Genomic DNA, 25,351 nt, shown 5'->3' with positions numbered 1-25,351 from the left:
TCATCGTCTTGGAAGAATGCCATTAGTAGGAAATGCAGTCAAGCGTTTACGAATGCGATTAACGATATGCATTTCGACCGTAAAATATTTAATTTATCTGAAATGGATGGGCTTGATCATCAAACTAATTACTTGAGACGTTTTGCATTTATGTTATGACTAATCAACTTGAGGGGAAGTCATTTCTGCTTGACAGATGAAAAACAAAATGGAGAGATTTTTCGAGGAAAAAGTTGTTCCAGATGTTATAGACGCAGCCCCGCTTCAGTTATTGGGGGTTTGTATATATTAAGTTGTCGTGTATGGTCCAAAATAGAATATATTTGTTTTTAAACCGTTGATAAACTTCATTTGCATCGAGTTGGGTGAGAATCAAGGCCAATTATGGATTGTATTTTATTGTTTATTTACACAAGAGCCTCTATGGTCCAGGGGAAAAAACTCTGAAAGCCGAATGGGAGCAGACCACCAAATATTCCCCCATTGACTTTTTAATGCCAATTATAGCGTCTATGACCGGCTTCAACTTTTCCCAAAATTTTCGTTGTGCTAAAAACTCTACACAAACATAACATCTGAATGTAAATCCAATTCCTTCATCAGTATATTTAATTGGGGTACAATTTTTCATTATTGATTGATATCAGCTACATGTACATGTGATTGTGAGTACTCAACTAGTTTATCATGATTGCATGGCTATCCGTGAAACTTGTCTGCAACTCCACCTGATATCTGAACGTTGGTATTTCCTTTAAAACATAATATGTAACAGGCATTGCCTGAGTAGAGCGAAGCTGATTATTGTCAAATATAAAACCTTCATAATTAATTTTCTCAAGTGACACAAAAAATGTTAAATAATTTAGTTTTTCCAAATTGATTTTTATTTAGATCTAAATTATATACCTTAATTTTGTTTTTAAAAAAAGAACAAAAAAGTGTGAGAATTATTTTTCATTGACTTCAAAAATATACTATTCAAAAAAAGTAGGGGATATTTGATTTTGGGGGCATAATACTAAAATATGCAAATGACTACGAAAAAAGTCACTATAGAACCTAACAGAAGAAACATTTCCAGTTACATGTGACGCCCAAACGCACCAATAGCTACCGCATGGAATGCAGGTGATGCTTGGGGTCATCATGGGGGTCCAACCCAAGATTTGCACGACTCTGACTTTGAATGTTACAGTCATTGTGGCATTGAATTCCAGGGTGGAAACATCAGTTTAATTGTTTTAGTGACCAGAAAACAAATTTTGATATGCGTCGGCTTACCCAAAATGAAAGGTTACGTGCCCTTGGCATGCTACAGATCGGCACAACACAGGCGGTTGTGGCGCGGACGATGAATGTTTCTCAGTCTGTCATAAGCAGGCTATGGTCCAGATACCGTGATACACAATCTGTACAGGACAGACCACGCTCAGGTCGACCAAGGGCGACAACTCAAGCCCAGGATCGATTTATCCGTACCTTGGCCTTGAGAAATCGTGTCATCACAGCAAATCAGATCAGCGCTCGTCTTCAAACAGACACTGGTGTGAGAGTGAGTGGCCAGACGATTCGGAATCGACTGCATAGGGGTCACCTTCGCGCCCGACGTCCTCGCGTGATCCCTTGTTTGAGAGATCATCACATTCAGGCAAGACGTCGTTGGTGTAGGGATCGTCAACACTGGGATAATCGACGCTGGAGCAATGTGATGTTTTCAGATGAGTCAAGGTTCACTGTTGATTTTTTGGACAGACGTAGGAGGGTGTGGCGTCGTCGAAACGAGCGCTTCCAAGACGTTAACGTCATCAGACATGATCGATTTGGGGGTGGTTCTGTTATGGTGTGGGGAGGCATCACTGTTGCTGGAAGAATGGCTTTACATGTTGTTGCAGGGCGTGTTACAGGCCAGTACTACCGGGACAACATCTTGGCAGTCCATGTTGTGCCGTTCGCACGACGTCATGGCCGCCGTTTCATCTTCCAGGATGACAACGCAAGATGTCACAGGGCCAGGATCGTTACAGGTTACCTCCAACAACAGAACATCACCACATTACCTTGGCCAGCACTGAGTCCCGACCTCTCCCCCATCGAGCATGTCTGGGACATGCTTGGACAGAGGTTACGTCAACGTCAACAACGTCCTACCAATGTCCAAGAACTTGCTGCTGCGTTGCAACAGGAATGGGACAATCTGGACCAAAATGACCTTAGACGTCTCATTAGGAGTATGCCACGTCGGATCAATGCTTGTTTGGCAAACAGAGGAGGATTTACCCGTTACTGACTTGGTTGTGATGCTGTGGTAACTTTGCTGTTTGACCCCGGGTATCATTTTACCCTTATAATGGTCAGTCTGTGCCTTACTTAGTCTAACGATCATTTGGAATAAATCGATGAATGTGAACTTCATTTCATTTTGTCATTTGTTTCTTCGTCAGTTTCATTAGGTGACTTTAATAACACTTAAAAATCAAATATCCCCTACTTTTTTTGAATAGTATATGTGAGGTCATTGATTAGACGCGTCATAGAAATAGTTTTAAGAGGCGCGTTATCTCGCTTGGGTGAGATTTGGTAAGTTGACATGCGCATTGCCTGTTTTGCCCAGTGTTTCCGGTTCCGGTCTGATTTTTTTTTTAATCAACAGTCTGTGGGTGACAATTTCAGTTACGATCTTCAGAGCTTCAGATAGTTGCTTGAGACAAGAATAAGAGACTCTGATTAATCACTAAAATGTACCTGGGATTTCTCTTAATAATTAATTTTGTTGTCAGGTAACATATGATGAAACACTCTCCATAGAACCAGGTGTAATAACCACACCAACACAAGTACAAAATGAACCAGCAATAAAGTTTGATGGTGAACCTGGAATATTTTATACATTAATCATGCATGGTATGTATCAGAGACTACCCATTGGTAAGTAAGTTAATATAAGGCCTATTGTAGCTAGCATGTCTGTGGATGCATGCTTTATATATATAGAGTGCATCATTTTAGGCTTTTACATCTTTGGTGTTGTGACTTAATGGCCCGCTTTAAGGTATAGTTTTATTTCATTTTTTTAAATTTTGTATATGCCCACATTGAAATGTCGTCGTATATTGTCGTCGCCTCCATCCGGCCACCATCCACAATTGCTTGTTGACGCTCTAGAGGCTAAATTTAATATCCGATTGACTTTAGATTTGTACACAGTGTTTAAGGTCATGAGAGGAAGAATCCTATTGATTTTCATCGATTTCCAATAATTACTGCTGGAGTTATGGTCCTTAATCACTTTCAAATATCTTGTGGATGCTCTAGAGGTTAAAGTTAATATCCAATTGACTTTAAAGTTATACACAGTGTTTATGTTCATGAGACGAAGAATCCTATTGATTTTAAATTTATACACAGTGTTTACAGTCATGAGACAAAGACACCTATATATTTTCAAGGATTTCCGATAATTACTGCCATAATTATGGCTCTTGATTACTTCAAAAAGTCCTGCAGATGTTCTACAGGCCAAAGTGATCATTCGATTTACTTTAGATTGATACACAGAGTTTAAGGTCTTGAGATGAACAAGTATATTGATTTTTCAATTATTTTTGATAATTTGAACAGCTAAATCCATGATATTAAATGTTTTGTATACTAAAAGTTACCACGGGGCAGAACTTGAAGCCAATCAAATTCTAATGATTTTCTGATGATTACTTTATAAGTTGTTACTCTTAGTCTTAATCAGATTTTAGTGTATTATAAATGTTTCATTACCGACTTAGCTGCTGTTGGCGAAAGTTTTGTTGCCTGGCAACCAATCTTTCTATATTGGTTTGATTGAGATCAAGTTTTAGAGGGTTACATCTTGATTAAAACTTGTGGATTACTCAGCTAACTTAGTGTGGGTATATGTTTCATTGTCTGGCAACCTATCTTAAAATATTATAAATGTGCTTTTTCCGAATATCCTGTCCCTCTAATTTGTATGCAATTGTTACATGTTTCATTATGTGTAACAATGTATAAAGGATGAAATTTAGGCCAGAGCAGTTAAGTGCATTAAAAGGGCATTAACTAATACTAATAGGAACTTAGAGTGTTAATATTAAAAAGTTATTTGGTATAAATGTCCAACACTGATCAGCAGTGAATATTCTCTTGGAAGACATCTGTGCAGGTTAATGAGCTCCCATTCCCAATGTCAACTCTTTTTTTTCCTCTTGCAAATTAAATTTAGAACATTGTTTTGAAGTATTAGAAAAATGAATAAAGGGTATATAATATGAGTAAAAGACACCATTCTGCCAGGACCAGTTCACAACACAACCTCTTATGTAAACAATGCACGCGCCATATATAGCCAATACATAGTTATTAGAAGATTTTGCAATACCTCTGTGAAATTGATTGAACGTGTTTAGGGCTTTATAGTCTATGTCTAGTTTCACTTATATAACCTTGCTGGTTTTCCAACCCTTATAATCTATGTTATATTTATACCCAAATTACCTATTTGTTTTATTTTGATATAAAATAGTATTGTTGTCAAATGGTACACTACACTAACTCTAGTCTACTATTTATCATATATTTTCTTTCAATCTGGTTAAAACACAGATCCTATTTCGTTTCGTTTTTATAGTTCAAAATTTTGTTTTACTTGTCTTTACTACACTTGGATCTGGAAGGGTTGTTATTTAACTCGTGTTCTGAATGGTGTCAGGGATAAGCCAATGAAACGGTCTGTTACGGCGAGCTTTAGATGTGTTTTTCACAGAACTCTGGGTAATACCCTAGTAACATCAATGCTGATTGGTTAATCAAATGTCTAACGTCATAGGGTCATAAGTTGGTCTTTTGACCCCTGACGTGACCTATCGCTATAACTTGTCAGATCTTCATGTAGTGTAGGCCATCGAAAGTATAAAAAACCGAAACGAAATATACATCTGTATTTTAATCAGATTGATTTTCTTTCTAAGTTATAATGTTCCACAAATGTCTCCACATATATGTATATTGGTAGCTTCTATAGGTAATCTAATCTTCTGTGTATGTTTGTGTTATTCCAGTTTTCTTCCCATTAGTTACACCATTTGTTAACCTTTTTTGCACATTCATGAGATACAATGTATTATGTATTTCAACAATAATTAAGTAGATATTCTATTCCACCAGTTACAAACCTGTAACTCTTAACTTCTGAAATGCTATTAGTTTATTGTTACTGGATGCCCCCCCCCCCCTTCGCTCACAAAATAAGCCCTCATTGGTTGTGGGGATAAAGCCTTCAGGGTCTGTGGACCGTGTTTGTGGAATAACTTACCATTATAGATACAGAGTTCTCCTCAAACATTAGCTGTGTTCAAATCCAAACTCAAAACTCATTTGTTTGTTACTTATTATCAATGCACTTATTAATTAGACCATGCAATATGGATGGATTGAGCGCAGTCATAAATGTATATTATTATTATTAATATATAACCATTGAAGATATTCCTGCTAGGGATTCATATAGGCAAGAGCCTAGACAATAAATCTAGGTTTGTGTGCTTCAGTTGTTGGAAGCTAAGCTGAATATATACATTGTCAAGTCTTCAAGCCATTATTTATGAATGGTAGAGTTTATACTGAGTGATAGACTAAATCATAAAACTGGTGACCTGCGTTTCAGCACATATTTCAACAGATATTTTGGGAGCAAAAGAATTTGAAATCATTACAACAAAAGCAGGTTTTTACCATTCGGACATAATATGTTCTACTTAATTTTGTCTATTAAATATTTGTAATTTTATCACTTGCAGATCCTGATGCACCATCGCGGAAAAATTCTATAAATGGTGAATGGCAGCATTGGTTAGTAGTTAATATTCCTGAAGGTCGAGTCAGTGAAGGGGATGTTATATCGGAATATATTGGAGCTGGTCCACCCAAAGAAACGGGTATGCTTATATTTGATTTGTCTATTTTACAAAGAAAAGAAGTAAGGAGTGAAGAAATAAGATTAATAGATTATATTGCTACTCATTATTGTCACCTTTGTAATAATTTGAGCCCCTGATCATCATTTGGGGGATTTTGAATCCCTTGAAATACTGTGAAAGTTAAATTTCTAAATAGAATATCAGTCCAAAAATGGTTCAGTTTTCTTCATTATTTACAAAAATATCTTCATTCTTCACAAAAAACTTTTGATTAGTGCTGGCACAATATATCGTTGAATCATTGTATCACAATTCACACTGACTTTAAATTTATACACAGTGTTTAAGGTCATGAGACGAAGAAGTCTATTGATTTTCACCGATTTCCGATAATTACGGCAAGAGTTATGGCTCTTGATCACTTTCAAAAATTTAGTGGACGCTCTAGAGGCTAAAGTTAATATCCGATTCTCTTTAAATTTATACACAGTCATCAGACGAAGAAGCCTATTGATTTTCGCCAATTTCTGATAATTACTGCCAGATTTATGGCCCTTGAAAAATCTTGTGGATGCTTTAGAAACCGATGTTATCATCTGATTGATTTTATATTTATACCGGGGGATGGATGGCCGATTGGTTAGCACGTGTGTGCAGTATCATAAGGCCTGTCATTGAGTCAACTGGCAAGGTTTCAAATCCTTGGTTGTACGTGACAAGGATTAGGGTCGCCTGTCCCACCTAGTGGGTTTTCTCCAGGTCCTCCGGTTTCTTCCCACTGCTAAAGAAAGACCCTTATGCACCAATAAATTATTGAAATAAAATTAAACCATATGTTAGTCCCAAAATGACCTAGTTTATGTTGAGTGGCGGTTAAATCCCATCAAAATAATCAATTTGATTACATTCTAGTGTAACATGCAAATGAGTATCGGCAGATTTAATACTGTCAGCTTGTAAATTTAAAATATTAAATAACAAATTGTATCCTGATTTATAGAAAACGTAAGCATACTGGTGCATTATATATTGAGATATATATATATTTTCATGTTAGTGATGTTATGCGGGTATCAATCAGTTTATATTAAAAATTTTAGGTCCATAGCTACAGCTTATGTTGAGATATCACTGATTTTTGTGTTCCATTGTCAACAGTTTAAGCTAAAAATAAAATTAGTAATCTCTTCAAAAGGAATCTTTGTTAGCCTAATTGTTTCTTTTTAAATGACATATAATTTCATCAATTACAGGTTTACACAGATATATATTCTTGGTATATAAACAGAAAAGTCGACAGGATTTTGGTCTACCAAGATTATCCTGTTCCACGATGAAAGGAAGAGCAAAACAAAAGGTGCGGGAGATCTGTTCTAGATATCATTTAAGAACTTTAGTTGCTGGAAATTTCTTCCAGTCAGAGTGGGATGACTATGTACCAAAACTTTATGCAAAATTTAGATAATATTCTTCAATATGATTCGGCACTAAATCTATTTTTTATGAATCTGGATTTCATGAACTTCATTAGAAATGATGTTACTTTTGATATTATTAATTTATTGTATAATTGCAAACTCTTACTATGCACACAGGTTGTTGGATGGCCTATTATGTTAGACTAGAAGTGTATGTCAAAGTTCATATGATAAAGATTATCTTGTTGACTTGTCTTCTATGCTTTCTAAACCTCTTGGATTTCTTGGTTGTGTCGATTGGAAGTTGGATTAATTTTCCTTGGTGCCTTTGGAGAAGATCAAAATAGTATGGGTATTTGTTGTTAAAGTCGAATACTCGGTATCCAGAAGTATAAAATATCTAGATATGAAAATATATGAGATCAAATTCTGATAATAATGTTTTAGAAGCTTATTAATGGCTAATGGCACTTTAAGAGGCAGTATGCAAGAACTAGACTCCCGATAAAAGGACTGAAAATCAAGACTTTGTTTATTATGTTTTAGTGGTACTTGACAATCGAGAATATAAAATTAAATCTGCATTCATCGGAGACAATTTAGTGATATATTTGTCTTAAACTTCAAACATTCGGAATAATGAAATTTGACTAAAATTTTCAATATATATTCATTTTTCATTATTGATTTTGGAATTATTATAGCAAGAACAACCCAGCTCTCAAAAAATGTATATTTAAGTTACGGGCTTAATGCAATCTAATGTTGTGTTAAAGTATATTAAGTTTACAATTATTTATTTATATTATTATAACAAGAACAGCCAGCTCTGGCAAAATGTATCTTTAAGTTATGGGCTTCAATGTAGTCTGTTATTATGTTTAATGTACTAAGTTTACAATTATTTATTTATATTGTTATATTTTATCTTTGTTACCTTGTAATTGATATTTATTGAACAGATTGTAAATCTTTAATAAGGGCATAATTATTGTTTTATTTCTTAGAACAACTCACAAGCATGAAAATATAACACCTGTCACAGACAGGCATAACTTCAGGCTTTGTTGGCACAATCTCTCTGGTGCCTGTCATTTTGTCAGATAGAGATTTTTACTTTTATCATTCCTTTTATTATGAATTCATAATACATGTCTGGCACACGTTTCAAAATGTCATGCACTCTCGGGTAAGTTGATATTAACGCAGGGACCATACAATATAAAAACATTTATATTTTCATAAAATTTCGTCATTTCTCATAAAATTATCATAAAATGGAAAAATATCATAAAAAATATAAAATTTCACTATTTCTCATAAAATTATCATAAAATGAGACGAAATGTTTTCAAAATACAAAATAAACCATAAATCGCTACTCCCAATAATAAATATCTATACTAATGAATAAGAAAATCATCCAGGCATTTTCTGACCCCCAGCTTGATGCTCTCTTTCATATTCAATTTGATAGTTTTCAGTCAATGTGGGTATATGAACATAGGAGAAGATGACTGCGACTATTAATACCACCAGTGCTACTGGTGGGACGTTGTTACCCGCATAATACTTGCTGAACACTACTTCATGGACCGGAGAAAAGTTAGTTACTGTCAGTGCAGTTCTATAAAAAAAAAATCATATTTGATATTGATAAAAAAATATAAAGTTATGAAATGTGATAAAAACATTATAAAAATATCATAAAATTTCATAAAACATCATAAAATAATCATAAAATTTGATTAAAAAATATCATAAAAATCATAAAATTCCACTAAAAGGATTCAATAAAATGTAAATTTTTGACAAAAATTTGTTCAGGCCAATTACGGTCCCCCTATTAACATGAATAATTGTTATATATATATCTATTCAAGTCTGGTTGTTATTTTGAAAGCACTAAGTCTGAACATTGATGTTGGATTTTATGTTCTCCTGTGAAATATATTATCACATTAAATTCAATTTGCAATAATATTATTATTTGCAATAATATATATCATGATTACACCCTAAATCTTTCATTATATTGTAAATATATCTCATCTATCATTATTGTTGTTTTCTTTTGTTATGATCATATTCTACATTCCATCGTGATTGTCATCAATGTTGTATCATTATAATCTTGTTTTAAATTTAACATAATTATATCCTAAATCCATCATGATTTACATAAGAAATCTATTGTGATTGTATATAAAATCTATTGTGATTGTATATTAAATCTATTGAGATTGTATATTAAATCTATTGTGATTAAATATTAAATCTATTGTAATTGTATATTAAAGCTATCATGATTAAATAATAAATCTATTGTGATTGTATATTAAAGTTATCATGATTGTATACTAAGTCCATCATGGTTACATTAGAAATCGTGATTGTATATTAAATCTATCATGGTTACATTAGAAATCGTGATTGTATATTAAATCTATCATGATTACATTAGAAATCTATAAAGATTGGATATTAAATTTATCTTGATTTTATATTAAATCTATCTTGATTTTATATTAAACCTATCATTATTAATTTTTATCAATATGATTATTTTCTCAAACCTATCATGAATGTATACTGAATATTAACTATATTCTCGGTCAGGGCAAGCGTATGTGTGTTGTCTAATCATGAAGTCAGCTTTCATATACCCATATTGTAATGTACATGTCCCCCTTTATGTTTATCCATTAGTCCATCTGTCATTTATATTCCTTGTTAGCACAATAGAGGCTACAATAATCCATATATATTCGGACCGGTTGTTTATCTCATTGAAAGGAAGAAACCTTTGTCAAAGTGTTTTTTTCAATATTCACCTCCAGAGTTATGTCATATAGTAATACAACAGAGGGTGATCTTATGGACAAGAAACTCTTGTTATTAACCTATCTTTCTAAAATTTATATTGTTTGTCTTTCCATTGTATTTAAACAATGAATGCTACTGATTTTCACCATTTTTTGTAATAACTTCCAGGGTTATCTCCCTTTGTTATGAAATCCTTTAACCCTTTGAACAGGAGAGACTGTGGTGTTCTTATGGCCACGATATGACATCAGATGCCCAGACAACAATTGTTGGTACGACTAACACCACAAGGTGGAATACTTGGAGATAAAGCAAAGAAAGCAATTGTGTAGTTCACATTATACAAGCGGCCAGTTTACCTGTCGCAACCTTCATTTATTAAACATCCAGTCATCGGATGTCTTGGTCCCAGGAATCCTGTGTAGAGGTCACAAAACTTTTAGGGACTCGGTGGTCAATGGGTTACATATGATGACCTTTTTGAAATTTGTAGGAGTTTAACTCACAACTGTTTGGATGACTTAGCTGCTGGTGGGTTTATGTTTTGTTGCTTGGCAACCAATGTTTATGTTAAATTGGTGCCTGAATATATTATAAGATTAATGGTGCTTGGTTATGATTATGAATAAAACAAATTTTCTCAATCTATCCCCTGAGTCTGTTATTTTTACTAAAATAACATTGTACCAGTCTATCTAATATAATCAAGTTTTCAAATTTTATTAGTTGTGAACAGTCCCATAATATATCTGAGTTTTTCCCTTGCTTTCATCTTTTTGATGATCATCAACTACCTGTCTCAAAATAGTCAACAGAAAATTGTGAGAAGATAAACTGTATTCAAACGAATCCAAATCTATGTGGAGTAACAAAGAAACGATTTTTCCATTGTCCCTCATGTGTAAGAGAAAGTGCCAACTATATTAATCCAGTCTGATTAAAACACAGATCCTATTTCGTTTCGTTTTTATAGTTCAAAATCTCGTTTTACTTGTCTTTACTACACTAGGATCTGGAAGATTTGTTATCATTGACGTGTTCTGAATGATGTTAGAGATTAGCCAATGAAACGGTCTGTTACGGCGAGTTCTTGGCCTTTTAATGCAGGTAACTGTGGGTAAACCACTAGAAACACCAACGCTGATTGATTAATCAATGTCTGGAGTCATAGGGTCAAAAGCCGCTCGTTTGACCCCTGACGTGAACTCCCACTATAACTTGTCAGATCTTATTTGAATCAGATTGATATTAATCGTATTATGATCTACCTACAATCAATCTATAAATCTAGTACTGTTTATTATTATACAATATTTTGCGCCTTGGTACACACAGTACTTAGCTTACGTTGTAACTAAAACCAATATTTGTCAAGAAAGCGTAATTAATTGTTTTTAGCAATAGCAATAATTCGTCAGGGTGGAACTGACATTGGCCTATTGGCCTACCGCAATTACTGTAGGCCTACCTTGGACAAGCTACCGCCCGGTCAGTTCTATTTCAAACAAGAGCTGGCTCGTTAACCTGGATTGTTCGATCACGAAGTTGGCCTATTAAGTTTCTCTGGATTTTCCGGCGTTGTTTCCACTTCTCATTAGCAAGAAACCGTGTCTATAGTCATTCCGATGGTACGGAAAACACTTTGACGTGCACATAAGAGAACAAGACTAGAAGGTCGTAACGCTGCAGCATGCCACACAGGCAATAGTTCTCTGTATGGTGTATGTCCGTCTTCATTATCCAGGTTAGTGGTCAAAAGTTAAATCCCATTTCGAATGTGAGAGAGAAATGGTGTTTAACGTCCCCTTGACACAAACTAGGTCCTTTCGGGAATAACACATGGTTTAATTTATGTTAATAATTCACGTGCGCGTAGGGATCTTTAGCAGTGGAAGGACCCGGGAAAAAACCACGAGATTGGACAGGCGACCCTACTCCTTGTCACGTACAACGAAACCGTATGTCCGTCTTCATTATCCAGGTTAGTGGTCAAAAGTTAAATCCCATTTCGAATGTGAGAGAGAAATGGTGTTTAACGTCCCCTTGACACAAACTAGGTCCTTTCGGGAATAACACATGGTTTAATTTATGTTAATAATTCACGTGCGCGTAGGGATCTTTAGCAGTGGAAGGACCCGGGAAAAAACCACGAGATTGGACAGGCGACCCTACTCCTTGTCACGTACAACGAAACCCCGCCAGTTGACTCAATGACAGACCTATGATGCAGCGCGCACATGCTAACTATTCGGCTATCTATGGCGTGGCTTAGACAGGATTAAATCAAAAAACTTAATAAGATAAACGTTCTTTAAAGTAAAAACACATACAATAATTTGTTAATAGAACACAATTTTTATGGGAAACATTCACTGGTTTATTCTAAAAGCACGACGTTTCGACAAGTATCCTCTTATCGTTTCCCATAAAAATTGTGTTCTATTAATGTGTTTTCCAATCGCTAAATGCCACTTAAAGATTATACAATAATTTGATTGCTTAAATATAGCTAAGTGTTAATTATCAAGAGCCCAACATCGAATAGTGGGCTATAATTGATAGTGTATTTCGAGGTCGAGTGTTTTATCAATATTACACACAGTGACAATATTGTCAGTACTGTATTTTGACAATACTGTGAATCATTTGTAGGTGATTATTAACACATTGTGCAATATATTCACGGAATCAAAGTTGATATTTATTAAAAGTTGCCCAATAGTAATGTATTGCATGTGGCACACTATCAATATAATTGATCATTATTTTATTCAGTAGGCGGAGACAACAATAGGAAAATGTGCCTATATTATCAATAAATGGAAAAAAATATTGAATCGTTGGGGAGGGGGGGGGGGGGAATGTTATCAATAAGATGTATTATGTAATATTTAGATAAAGGGCTGCCAGTTTCGCTATACAAGTTTAAAAATAGAAATAGACATTTAAAAAGGAATATATTGAAAATTTCAGTCAAATTACTTCATTCTGAGTTTAGTTTGATGAATATCGCAGTCTTGCTTTTCATTGCTGTCGTTGTTACGATAAAAAAAAACCCCAACAAAGTCTCGATTATCCACTTTTATATTGAATTATTAAATGACCACCAATGAACTAGTGACTTGATTATGAGCTTGTTATGAGAGTAAATGTCTAATTAACAATTTGTATAACATGTGAGGCCAAAATAAAGATCTGCAATACGCATTTTACCTCGTACATAATGCATCTTTAATCAATATTATGGACAATAATATTGTGCGTCGTGCCATTTAAAACAACTTAAAATACAGATACGCTACACGCGCACGTGCATTTCAATGAAATCATCACGCGGGTCCAATATTTCCGTCATATCTAATATAAAATTTTGTACGCCAACATCAATATTTGTATTTTAAATGCGAGATATGATTTAAACAAAAATCAAATTTCGCGCTTTATCGCCCAAAGAGTAGATCACAGGACAATCATGGCGTCCTCGCTAAACTTTGCTTATTTATCACGGACCAAGGTTGTTTATTATCTCGGCAGACATGTTAATAATATCACCAAGATAACAAAACTTCACATTAGATGCAACAGTAACTCTAACAAGATGGCGTCAAGTAAAGTACCTAACATAAAATTAAGCAGTGGACATGCGATGCCTGTTGTAGGATACGGTACATTTAATTTATTTAAGGTATAAGTATAATCCTGCATATATATACAGACATATTATGATAATTATAGTGTCTTTGTGTCCTTTGCCCAGTGCAAATTGGCATGGGCTGCAACTATATGGTCAGTTATAGTTCAACGATCATACGGTATGTCTCCGTTCAAAACATCAACATTTTAAATGCTAAAAATGAAACAAATAAACAATTATAATACTAGTTGACAGTCCAATAACCCTAGTTTTACGATTAAAGGAATGATATCAACGAATCGTGTATGATAAATGCAGAATTTGTACCGTAAATGATGATGAAGTTGAGAATTTGTAAAGGCTCCTATTAAAACTCGCCTTGTTTATTAATTATAGGTAGATAATGTCAACTAGGTAACAACTAGACTCAGACGAGATAAGAATATGGAACAAGACAATACTGTGTTCATATCTTACTTAATGTCAATACGTAACAGTGTATACATGTACATACTGTGTGGCCTAGAAACCTAAATAACATTGTATACATCAGAATTCTTTTCTGCCATCGATATTGTGAACTACATCTCTACTCTACAATGGAACAGCGTGGCCCCCATAGACGTGAACTTGAACAGCGAGTTCAACACTGAAATGTCCCCAAGTCATCAATAGAAGACGGAATTACAGAATTATATAAACACATAGCAAGGGTTTGGTCAGCATCGACTGTGAAATGTACACTAGTTCATGAATAGAGATGTGTTATAGAGCTGCATGACCACCAACCATGTCACTGAAATGTATAGTGGCGTGACCCACAATTTCAATAAAATGTAAAGTTATTTTTTTTATATGACCAACAATTTCTCCAAAATGTAAAGTTATATGACCAACAATTTCACTGAATTGTCGAGTTATATGAGAAGCGATATTACTAAAATGTGGTCATCAGGGATTTGGCCATCGGACGTGAACTGAGTGTCTATCTTCTCGTCCACATAAAAATATAACGGCCTAAACCCGAGCAGAAAAAGGATCTATGGGTGGGTTAAGGTAAATCAAGCTAATTTCGTTTTCTCGTCATGTCTCGTATTCTTAACCGCAATGGGCCCGAAGTAAAGCAGTTGTTCCGCGGGCCCAGCTTTACCCAGTCCGCCCCTGGTCAGAGAGTAACTTATACCCATTTCTGAATAAAGAAAAAGGTATCCAAATTTGATATACTTGCATTTGCTCTTTGAAACTTCTAAACTTTATCTTCCTTATTATTTATTTTTTTTGTTTAGGAAAATGAAGTACGGGATGCAACACGTGTGGCCTTAGAAGTTGGATATCGCCATATTGATACAGCCTGGGTTTATAAAACTGAGGAAGAAGTTGGTGATGCCGTTACACAAAAAATAAAAGATGGAACCGTTAAAAGATCAGATTTATTTATTACAACTAAGGTATAATAATCCATGCACGTACTGTTCAAATTACATGTTAATCTGGGTAAAATATAACAGTGTTTATTACACTGCATTATTTGGACTGATTTGTTTTGTGTGATGACAATCTGTCCAGATCCCAAAAGTTACGTACGACAATAGATAAATCTAATGAGGAATTCCCGTGTCCAATATTTTTAGCTATCAATAAAACCAATATTAGTAAACTAACAGATTCCGCTTAATCTTTGTGGACAAAATTTTATTCGCATAGAGCACGCCCCATTATACTAATGGGAAAATATTTCAGATCAACACTATTCATCAATCTATCCACATATTCTTTACAAGGTCGTCCTTTGCCGGGAGCCGAGGTGGCCCAGTGAGTAAGACACTGATTCACTAACAAGGAGGTCCGGGGTTGTTGTTGTTCGGATGGTTCGAAACACTGTTGACAGATTAAATTCGAAATAAGAGTAGACCAGCGCCACTATCCGGGCAAAATTTCCCTCTCCCACTGTATGGTGTACGCCCGTTTTCATTAGCGCAGTCGGTGCAGAAAAGTAGGACATTAACCCCTATTTCTTTTCTTTCTTTGCCATTTCCCACGAATGGATATCTGGTGTCGTGGTTTGACCAGGTGCCCTGTTTGACTTGGTACCTTATGTTATTGTTTGACCATGTGTACAAGAAATCGATACAAATCGCGAACCTGATTGACCATATATTTTTTGCACAACCAAATCAATATATCGTAAACCTAAATCAAATAAAAAAAAAACAAAATACCGATCGTCAGCTGTAGACAAAAAACAATTATAACTTTAATCTTATTTCATTATCAGATTATTCTCTCCACAGCTATGGAACACATATCATCATCCGGATAATGTCGAGGATCATTGCAGAGATTCCTTAGCTAAATTACAAACAGATTATCTGGATTTGTATCTCATCCACTGGCCATTCGCTGTCGTATGTATAAATGTTTATATATTTATAGGTCAACAATGCATGTCTAATATTTAAGTGGAATATCAAAACACATTTTAATGTATGGGGGATGGTATATGCCATAATATGTATGGTGTGTATTTTTACTATAAAAGCGGCTGTCACGACAGATGCTCTTAAAAAAGAGGTTCTTGGAAGACAGCAGTCAAATAAAGAGTGTTAGCTATTCACAACGTAATCAACTATTCGAATTGAGTAAAGTGAGTCTTCACAAGCTATGTTTGACGTGTCCGGGATAATAACTCCGTAAATAATTGACAAAGCTCGTTCAAATTCGAAATCATACCGACTTCCATTTAGATTAGATAAACATGGAATATTGCGTTAACAATCAAGTATGGATTCACGCACCGTTAGATCGACTAGGTTGGAGACTATATCCGTCCACGGGGGGGGGGGGGGATGACCGTATAGTTAGCGCGTGCGCATTGTATCATAAGGTCTGTCATTGAGTCAACTGGCGTGGTTTCGATTCCCCCGGTTGTACTTGACAAGTATAGGGTCGCATGTCCAACCTCGTGGTTTTTCTCTGGTCCTCCGGTTTCCTCCCACTGCTAAGGATCACTACTACGCGCAAGCAAATTAATGAAATAAAATTTAACCATATGTTAGTCCCGAAATAACCTTGTTTGTTTCGACTGGTTGTTAGACCTCATTTCTCTCTCTATATATATATATCCGACCACACTAATTCAGAAGCCCCCTATCTTTAACGTATAGGAAACCCATTATAAGGGCTCTCAAAATAATTTGCTATGAAGGGTTGGTAAATCATTTTACTTAAGATAAAATTATACATTTAATATAATTATGTTCTTGGTAACTTACAGGCAGCACAGGATAAAACAGCGTGGATTTTATCAGAATCGCTGACACCATCGGATATAGATTATATTGACACGTGGAGGGTAAGTTAATAGAGACTTTTGGCAAGTGGATTTTTCCCCATCCGTATAACGTACCCGTATCGTCACGTGATACGTTGCGTTAATTTAGTTTTAGAGTTTTGGCAGACTTCGCGCCGCGGACGTATGGGTAGCTGAGCTGAGCATAGTTTATTACAGCATAATGGCAGTTATCTACCAAGATCAACATCAGTACTAGTCAAGTATACCTAGCCTACAAATTCCTGAAGGCAGTGAAGTCGTTCGACAGTCGCTGAGTTATTTAAAAAAATGTTTTTAAAAATTAGTGTCGAATCACTAACGTATCATTTCAGAAAGTATATACCCCTTTTACAGATTTGCAAGGTCCCACCTGCCTAAATTTAGCACGTTATAGATCAACCAGCGTGCAGACAGACAGGAAAAATATGAAAATTCCGCGAAAAGCTCATCAAAAGTAATTATTAAATTCCAGTCTTTGCCATGGTTAAAATCACGTCAAATATACACCTTCGTGTTCTAGGATACACATTCATAAAAACGCAACGGCACAACATTTCAGCGTCTAAAAGTAGCAAAACATACGGTAAAAAGACGACGATGTTATACGGACCTTTTCTGTATGAAAGCTGCTCGATACGTGCTGCCGTATCCGTGTGCCGTATCACGTATCGTCCCCTGATAGGGAAAAGGTCGTAAGTGACATTTTTCACTTTTCGAGAAAATCGAGTTTAAAGGTTTGAAAATGGTCCTGTAAAATTGTTTATTTATTGTTTTTTCTAATATTTTGTACAGTATGTTATGATTGGGAATAGCTAGAAATGCAATATAAAGTTTTCAGTTATCAGGTGTGGTAACTCGGAAAGGTCACTTACGACCTTTTTCTACTCTCTACCTATAACCAAAGATACATACTTATTGCTGTTTACGACCTTATGTGATTTTGCCATGGGGTGGAAGTTATATTGGTCTTACGGGTACGCTTTGGATCTTAAGGTCTGTAATTGAGTTAAGTGGCATGGTTAACAGTATGGTAGCCTGCTCAACCTCGTTGGGTTTTCTCCGACTTTCTATCATTGATACAGACCCCTACGCGCAAGCAAATTATTGAAGTAAAATTATGGCCTAGTTTGTGTTCAGTGGATGTTATACCCCTCTCTAACCCCAGGCCCCTCTTCCCTCTATCCCTCACGCTATCTTGATACCTTTCTCTGGCTCTCGCGCGCACCCTCCCTGTCAAGCCTCACGGTATCGTACAACCTTCTCTCTATCTCACTCTCTTCACCTCTCTATCTCGCCCACTTGTTATCTCGCTCTAGTCCCCACTCTCCCTTGCTGTGCCCCCCCCCCCCCTGCTCTCCCTTCTCTATCGCTACTCCCTACCCTTGCTAGCTCCCTCCCTACCACCCTCAGCCTTTAGCTCATTCTCTCTCTCGATCTCTTCTATCCTTCTCACAGTAGATTGATAGTATCATCACATCGCAGGCTTATCACTATCTCTCTCTAACCCCCCACCCCCTCCGCCCCTCACCCACTAGATTGCTCTCCTCATATCGATAGTTCTCTTTAGACCCCGCCCCATCTCTCCATCTCTAGCTCTCACCTTCTATCTCGCTATCTTCCTAGGTCTCTATCTCACGCGCTCTAGCTTTCTCTCTAGCTCACGCCCTCTCTCCCGATCTTTCTTGCTCTTTCTCTAGTTCTTTATCTTGTGGATTCTCTCTCTTTCTATCTCTCTCTAATAGTCTAAGCTTACTCTCTAGCTCTCGCCCTTCTCTCTAGCTTGTTCTCCCTCGAGGTCAAGCTCTCCCTCACCTCTTTCTTTTGCGAGCTAACTCCCTACCCCCCCCCCCCTTAGGTTGTTCTCTGTAGCCCCACCCCCGCCCTTCTCTCTCTCTCTCTTCTCGAGGGACAAGTCTCATCCCTTGGCAGCCAACTCTCTAGCGCTTTTTGACCTCCCCACTCGCCCTCTAGCTATCTCTCTCCCTCTAGCTCCCTCCCCCCCTTACCGATAACTCTCTTAAGTCCCTCCCTCACTAGCCCATTCTGTAGCTGTCACTTTCCGTGTCGCTATCTCTCTAGGTCTCTCTCTATCTTACGCTCTCTAGCTCTCACCATCTCTCTTTCTCTAGCTCTTTCCATCTTGTTTCTTATCTTTCTCAGGGTGTGTGTGTGGGGTGGGGGGTGGATGGCCGAACGGTTAGCATGTGCGTGCTGTATCATAAGGTCTGTCACTGAAACAACTGGCGTAATTTCGATTCCCCGGTTGTACGTGACAAGGAGTATGATTGTCTGTCCAACCTCGTGGGTTTTCCCCGGACCTCCGGTTTCCCCACTGATAAAAGACCCCTACGCGCAAGCGAATTATTGAAGTAAAATTGAACCAAGTGGACGTTAATCCCCATCTCTCTCTCTCTCTCTCTCTACTCTTAAGCTCGCTCTCTAGCTCTTGTCCTCTCACTATAGCCCTCGTCCTCTCTAGTTCGCTCTCTCTAGCCTTCGCTCCCGCTAGCTCTCTGTCCCTAGCCCGCCTCTCTAGCTACCCCCCCCCCCCCATCTCCCTCTCTATAGCCCTGTCTCTCTAAGTTACAATGTGGATCTCTCTTTCTCGCTCTCAGCCCCCACCCCCCTCTCTCTCTCTCTCTACTCCACTCTTAAGCTCGCTCTCTAGCCCTCGTCCTCTCTAGTTCGCTCTCTCTAGCCCTCACTCCCGCTAGTTCTCTGTCCCTAGCCCACCTCTTTAACTACCCCCCCCCCTCTCTAGCTCTCTATAGCCCTATCTTTAAGTTACAATGTGGATCTCTCTTACTCTCTTTCTCGCTCTCAGACCCCCCCCCCACCCATCGCTCCTTCTCTCTCTCTCTCTCTCTCTCTCAAGGGGCGTCTCATTGCATCACAACCCTCTCTCTATCCCTCTCTAGTTCCCATTCGCTCTAGTGTGTACGCATACCGTACTACAGTCCATTGAAACGGCGAACGTGGGGTATTAAAAGCGTCTCTTACATGCAGTATCGCAAAAAGGCCCCCCTACAGCCCCGTTCTTTGTGTAGTCTACTGTGAAAAAAAAACCACAACACAATTTATATCGAAAAAACAATCACTGTTTTGTACACATATAGCACGACGTTTCGACAAGTATCCCCTTATTGTTATCAAGCACAAAACGACAACGATAAGAGGATACTTGTCGAAACGTCGTGCTATGTGTGTACAGACCAGTGATTATTTTTTCCATATAAATTGTATTGTGTTTTTTAATGTGCCCAATCCCTAAATGTCACTCAAGGATTAAAGTCTACTGCGGGTTGATCAATTTTAAACACTACTATCGCAAAATGAAATGTACACAGGCTTTTGTGGGAAAGCCAGAAAGAAGTTTGCCAGAAAGAAGTTGCTACTGCACATATTTAAATGTCACTTACGACCTTGTTACACTGCCATCAGTGTACTTACTACCTTTCTCCGGTGACATCTTGGTAAAGTTTTCCACTTACTACCTAATATTAATTACCCATATTGTAGTTTGTATCATTGCAATTGTCACCATTGTTTGTTATAACCTGGAGGGGTCAATTTATAAAGTTTTGGTTCAAAAATATCAAATTTGCCTGTTTTGTCACTTGCGACCTTTTACCTCTCAGGGGACGGTATGAGAAATACACACGCATTGATGACATCACACGCAAAATCGTTACGGATACGCAATACGGACCAATAATTTACGTTTGCCAAAAGTCTCTAATATCAGTATTGTAAAGCTAGAAATTAATTCTGATTAATATAGTTAATAAGTTCCGCTGTATCCCGCTTTTCGTAACTATTTTTGTTTTTATCTGTTCCCATTATATTATGTATATCCTCTGGATATGTGTGATGTAGTTACGTGGAGTTGTTTATCTTATTCGATACATTAGGGTATGATCCCGTTGTACATTGGTTTAGAAATGATATATATTTATTCGTGTTGTATTGGGATTTTTCTTCTTCAGGCGATGGAAGAACTGGTGATTAAAGGATTAGTTAAAACTATCGGTGTTTCTAATTTTAATATTCAACAATTGAAACGACTTTTATCTGCTGATAATCTTAGATATAAACCAGCAGTTAATCAGGTATTTACTTATCTTACCCTTTCCTTTATAATCTAGGATTGGTTTGCAACAAACCATGGGTTGAAGAATTAGTATAGATATCGGTCATTATTCACTTCAATACATTGCTATATATTCTTAGTAATCGTAAATTCTTCACGCTAATCTTTATGTTCTTGTTTATGTTTTTAGATACGGCTTTATGTGTATTAAGCATAACCTGTATGCTCTTGTTTTTAGGCATCTTGTATGCTCTTGTTCTTGTCAATAACCTGTAAGATTTATGGTTCAGTATTTTCTTGGCCATAAATTAAGTTTCTTTTTCTTAACCGTAAATTGTATGATTCTGATCGTTTTCTTAACAATTGACTTGTTCTTGAGAATGTCGACGCTGTGCACCTCGCAATAACTCGTGTCTTGTTGTTTTTGTTCTTGCTGTTCAAAGTTCTGCTTCGTGACCATAACAAGTATAACTTTATTCTTGAATTAAATAGATTTTCTTCCGGTTTCCCCAGGGCAGTTGGTAAGGGCACAGGGTTCTCGACTAGAATGTTCCGGGTTGGGTCTTCACTAGTCAGGGGTGGCGACAGCGGTGCTGATAAGAAAAATGTGTCTGTCGTACGGATGGTACTAAAAACCGAACCCAGCCTTGTACAGAAGTAGTGTACGTAAACGAACCCTTGACAGCTGGAAATCGAAGAAGCATAGGCGTGAAAATCGTTGTCCGACAAAAATTCTTCCATCTTGCATTGCACATAATGTAACCATAGAAATATACATAAATATCTCATTCTTTTCCTGACGGTTTTTCTATTCCAGGTTGAGGTTAATCCATATTTTACTAACAGCGAATTATTAGATTATTGTAGACAAGAGAATATTGTGGTCACTGCCTACTCTCCGCTAGGAAAAGGTGGAGCCACCTAGTATGTTGAGTTTTTTTACTCTACAGGGTAAAAAGGAAAGGAACCCTGTTCAATAAGCAATGGGCGCTGATTTGGAAATAAGATTCAGTGGTAATGGTTTTGTCTGTAGTGATTCCAAACATAGTCATTGGAAATCAAACATAACACGGACAGTGGTCACAGCAATTCAGATTAAGGACCTTGGGCCGGTTGCTCAAAACCAAGTTATCTTGCTAATGTGTCGTTTGTTAACGATCCGTTAAATTTCTGTTGCTGGAAAGTCAATTTCATTATCCGTTAGCTACAGACTGATTAAAGTTAATCCAAAAGAAGACTGACTGTTTGTTCATTGGCTAAATCCCTGCGTTGACCGAGAAAGTGACAAGGGACAAGTATAGCCATGCACACTATTATGACGTATGTCCTTCTTCATTAGCCTAGTCGGGGCAGAACATTAGGACGTTGAACCCTATTTCATTTCATTTTCTCTTTTCAAGACTAATATTAGGTAAATGAGTTTAACGTCCACTCAACACAAAATATGCCACATCTTTATTTCAATAATTCGCTTGCGTGTTACGGATCTAAACCACGACACCTGACTCCATGACAGACCTTATAAGCTAAATCAATATGAGGTGGCTATCCTTTTGACTAGTGCTCCTGGGTGGTTCAATGTCCACCAAATTGGTCTCCTGGCATTTTTGTGATAATGTACCAATGTGTTATACTTTTCAGTACATCTCAACCATTACCAAACATACTTGTAGACGATGTTGTTACAAAACTAGCAGCTAAATATAATAAAAGTCCAGCACAGGTAAATAAATACTTAAAGTACCATTGCGTCATGTTAGCGCAATAGGAATCCCTTGCAAACTACAATATTGTGATCGATGAATCCCTAATAGGAACATCGGTTCAAAAATGGTTCAATTCCGTTCAGTGTTTACAAAGATATGTTGAATTCAAATTTCACCGATCTATGCTGCTCGTTATAAGCCCACCACCATTTTGTTGTGCTCGAGGAGAATCGATGGACCTGATATTTTGATTTTGTTTTCTTAATTAGATGTTAAATGATCAAATTTGAGTACATATTAGCGTGGATTTAGCCCTGAGAAATTTGATAGTTGAAAGAAAAATGCAAATGACATATCGTTTAACGAAATAATGATGGAAAATAATTATAAGGGGATGAATGAATTCTGCAACTGTCAAAGTTCCAATGAAGAAAATACATGTAATCAATCATTTGATATTGTATTAGTGCTTTAAATTTTGAAAGGTTGTGTTAAGATGGGCAATTGGCCGAGGATACACAGTCGTTCCGAAAAGTGTGACGCCATCGAGAATCAAAGAAAACCTGGAGGTATGTGTTAATTATTTATCTGCATGATTTAACCCATTTTGAATTAATAAATCGACTCAACTGCAATGTTATCCATTCATAAATGGTTAAAGAAATGTTGGGATGTATACGGGACAGAAAGTACCGATTATGATTTATAATATGAATACATCTTGTTGTACTATCGGACTTCTTTTATTGTTGTGTTTGTTTCTTCGTGATCGTAACAAGACTACAGCATCAATGGTTTTACAACTTTATTGCTAAGCTGCAATGGCTTTGAGGGTTCCTCGTTCTCAATAATAATGGCTGCTAGGAATTTCTGAATCAGCTCTGATCTAGAAATGGTTCCACTACTGATGTCTTCTGCCTTACTCCAGCCACAGTAGTGGCTCGTCCTACAGAGTTCCTTTGCGCAAGTTTTTTTTGTCAAATGACTACAAAAAGGTTACTGGCCTATAGCTCCCTTAATTTAGACATAAAACTGACCCAAAACAGCACTGCTCATAGCTTAACATATAATAAACCAATTCCCATTGAAATAAAGGTGAAGCCTTATAATTATATGATTTGATGAAACCCAACTGCTACGCGAAATTTCAACTGGCGGGTGTCATGGCGGCTTGCGTAATACGTCATTACAAGAAACATCGCTATGCAAATGTAGAACGCATAACCACAAAGAAAAACTGTTCGGTAACTATTTTAGTGGTCCAGTCTTCACTATTTGTGATAGAATTACTTATTCCAATACAAACTGTAATGATATGTGTTGACGATTCTGCGTTTGAACCTATTTGAACTTGCGTAAGGATTCTTAGACTGTATCAATTGTAACGTTAAAGTTTAAACACACAGTTTAACGTTACAAGTATAGTAACTAGCTCTGATCCAACTCGCTCTACACCCTAATTTATACCCCCTAATTTCTGCAGATCTTCGATAACATTGACGTTAATTTCCATGGAATAAACCTCTTTATTTCACACGACTAAAGAAGGAGACATTACCTTATTTGGTCTACCAACCATAGGTCAATTAAAAAGCCAGAATTTGATGGATATTTTGACAATGATTTTACCAAAATATCACTTTTTTATGTATAACTATATATTCGCGTTCATTAAGTACGTGTGATTTGACTCTATAGTCAGAGTGAAGCAACAATTTTGCAAAGAACCAAAATTGTCTCAAGGACCAAAGTGTTACAATTTTCTTAAATTCTGTTAATCTCATCAGGGACGAATATTACGAGTACCTCACCCTAATAAAGTATATATATATATGTGAGAAAACGAGATCTTTAGCGGCGAATGTGTCATTCTCCAAATGATCTTGCTGGAAAATGGGTCACTGTGATGTCCCCAGCCAATCTTTGAACGCATGTTTCCATACCCCCTTGTCATAAGGCATTGTATACGAAAGACGTAGTAAAAGGTTAAATTCGTGAATGAATAGAAAACAAGAAGACCAGGGCCCGAGTTCAAAAAGAATTTTTTCAGACTTAAGTTAATAATTTACTCAACTTTCAATCACTGTTTATGAAAAATCTCTTTGATCCAGAAACACAAAACTTACACCAGTATCTTATTGATGTATTTTATGCATTATAACAACCAAAGTTTTATAAAGGGTTATATTTTACTTAAAATAAGGCGAACAAGTTTGATTAAATTCTTAACTTAAATCTGAGAATGCTTTGTGAACTTGGGGCCAGGTAATACGTGAAAAGCTGTTTTATGCCTTTTGTCCGAGTGAATATCGGTATAATTTAAAATATCCTTTTATAAAGAAAAGAAAGAAAAAACGATGTTTATACATATCATGAACTGATGAAGTAGTATTTTCTATCGTCTAAACAAATACAG

At 36.5% G+C, this 25,351-nt stretch overlaps 2 protein-coding genes across 4 annotated transcripts in view; both read left to right on the top strand.

Annotated features, from left to right (window-relative positions):
- The first annotated feature begins 44 nt into the window (after positions 1–44).
- LOC126814879 (protein D2) lies at positions 45–10,822 on the top strand. Its single transcript, XM_050540313.2, has 4 exons — positions 45–277; positions 2,781–2,928; positions 5,811–5,948; positions 7,184–10,822. Exons 1-4 carry the CDS (start codon positions 197–199, stop codon positions 7,393–7,395), a joined length of 579 nt encoding a protein of 192 aa, XP_050396270.1. The 5' UTR covers positions 45–196; the 3' UTR covers positions 7,396–10,822.
- Positions 10,823–13,636: 2,814 nt separating this feature from the next.
- LOC126816819 (1,5-anhydro-D-fructose reductase) overlaps positions 13,637–25,351 on the top strand; it is a 68,950-nt gene continuing 57,235 nt past the window's right edge. For 2 of the 3 annotated variants that reach the window (XM_056100013.1, XM_056100012.1), the window contains exon 1: positions 13,637–13,859. In XM_056100013.1, the coding sequence (XP_055955988.1) occupies positions 13,647–13,859 (213 nt within the window). In that variant the 5' untranslated portion in view covers positions 13,637–13,646. Of the gene's footprint in view, positions 13,860–15,094; positions 15,257–16,099; positions 16,214–17,082; positions 17,161–21,125; positions 21,249–22,046; positions 22,154–22,870; positions 22,953–23,420; positions 23,505–25,351 lie in introns of all 3 variants that reach the window. The other variant, XM_056100011.1, reaches the window with a different exon arrangement.

The sequence above is a fragment of the Patella vulgata genome, chromosome 3 (assembly GCF_932274485.2).
Source record: "Patella vulgata chromosome 3, xgPatVulg1.2, whole genome shotgun sequence".
In the NCBI taxonomy this organism is placed as follows: Eukaryota; Metazoa; Mollusca; class Gastropoda; family Patellidae; genus Patella; species Patella vulgata.
Note: the sequence above shows the minus strand (reverse complement) of the source record. Positions and strands in the feature narration are given on the sequence as shown.

What these genes read in the sequence shown, in the direction of transcription:
- LOC126814879 (XM_050540313.2), top strand. Translation starts at nt 197, where the DNA reads ATGAAAAACAAAATGGAGAGATTTTTCGAGGAAAAAGTTGTTCCAGAT. An exon ending in CCCCGCTTCAGTTATTGGGG is followed by an intron (nt 278 to 2,780) that starts GTTTGTATATAT and finishes TTTTGTTGTCAG; the next exon opens with GTAACATATGATGAAACACT. An exon ending in TGGTCCACCCAAAGAAACGG is followed by an intron (nt 5,949 to 7,183) that starts GTATGCTTATAT and finishes CATCAATTACAG; the next exon opens with GTTTACACAGATATATATTC.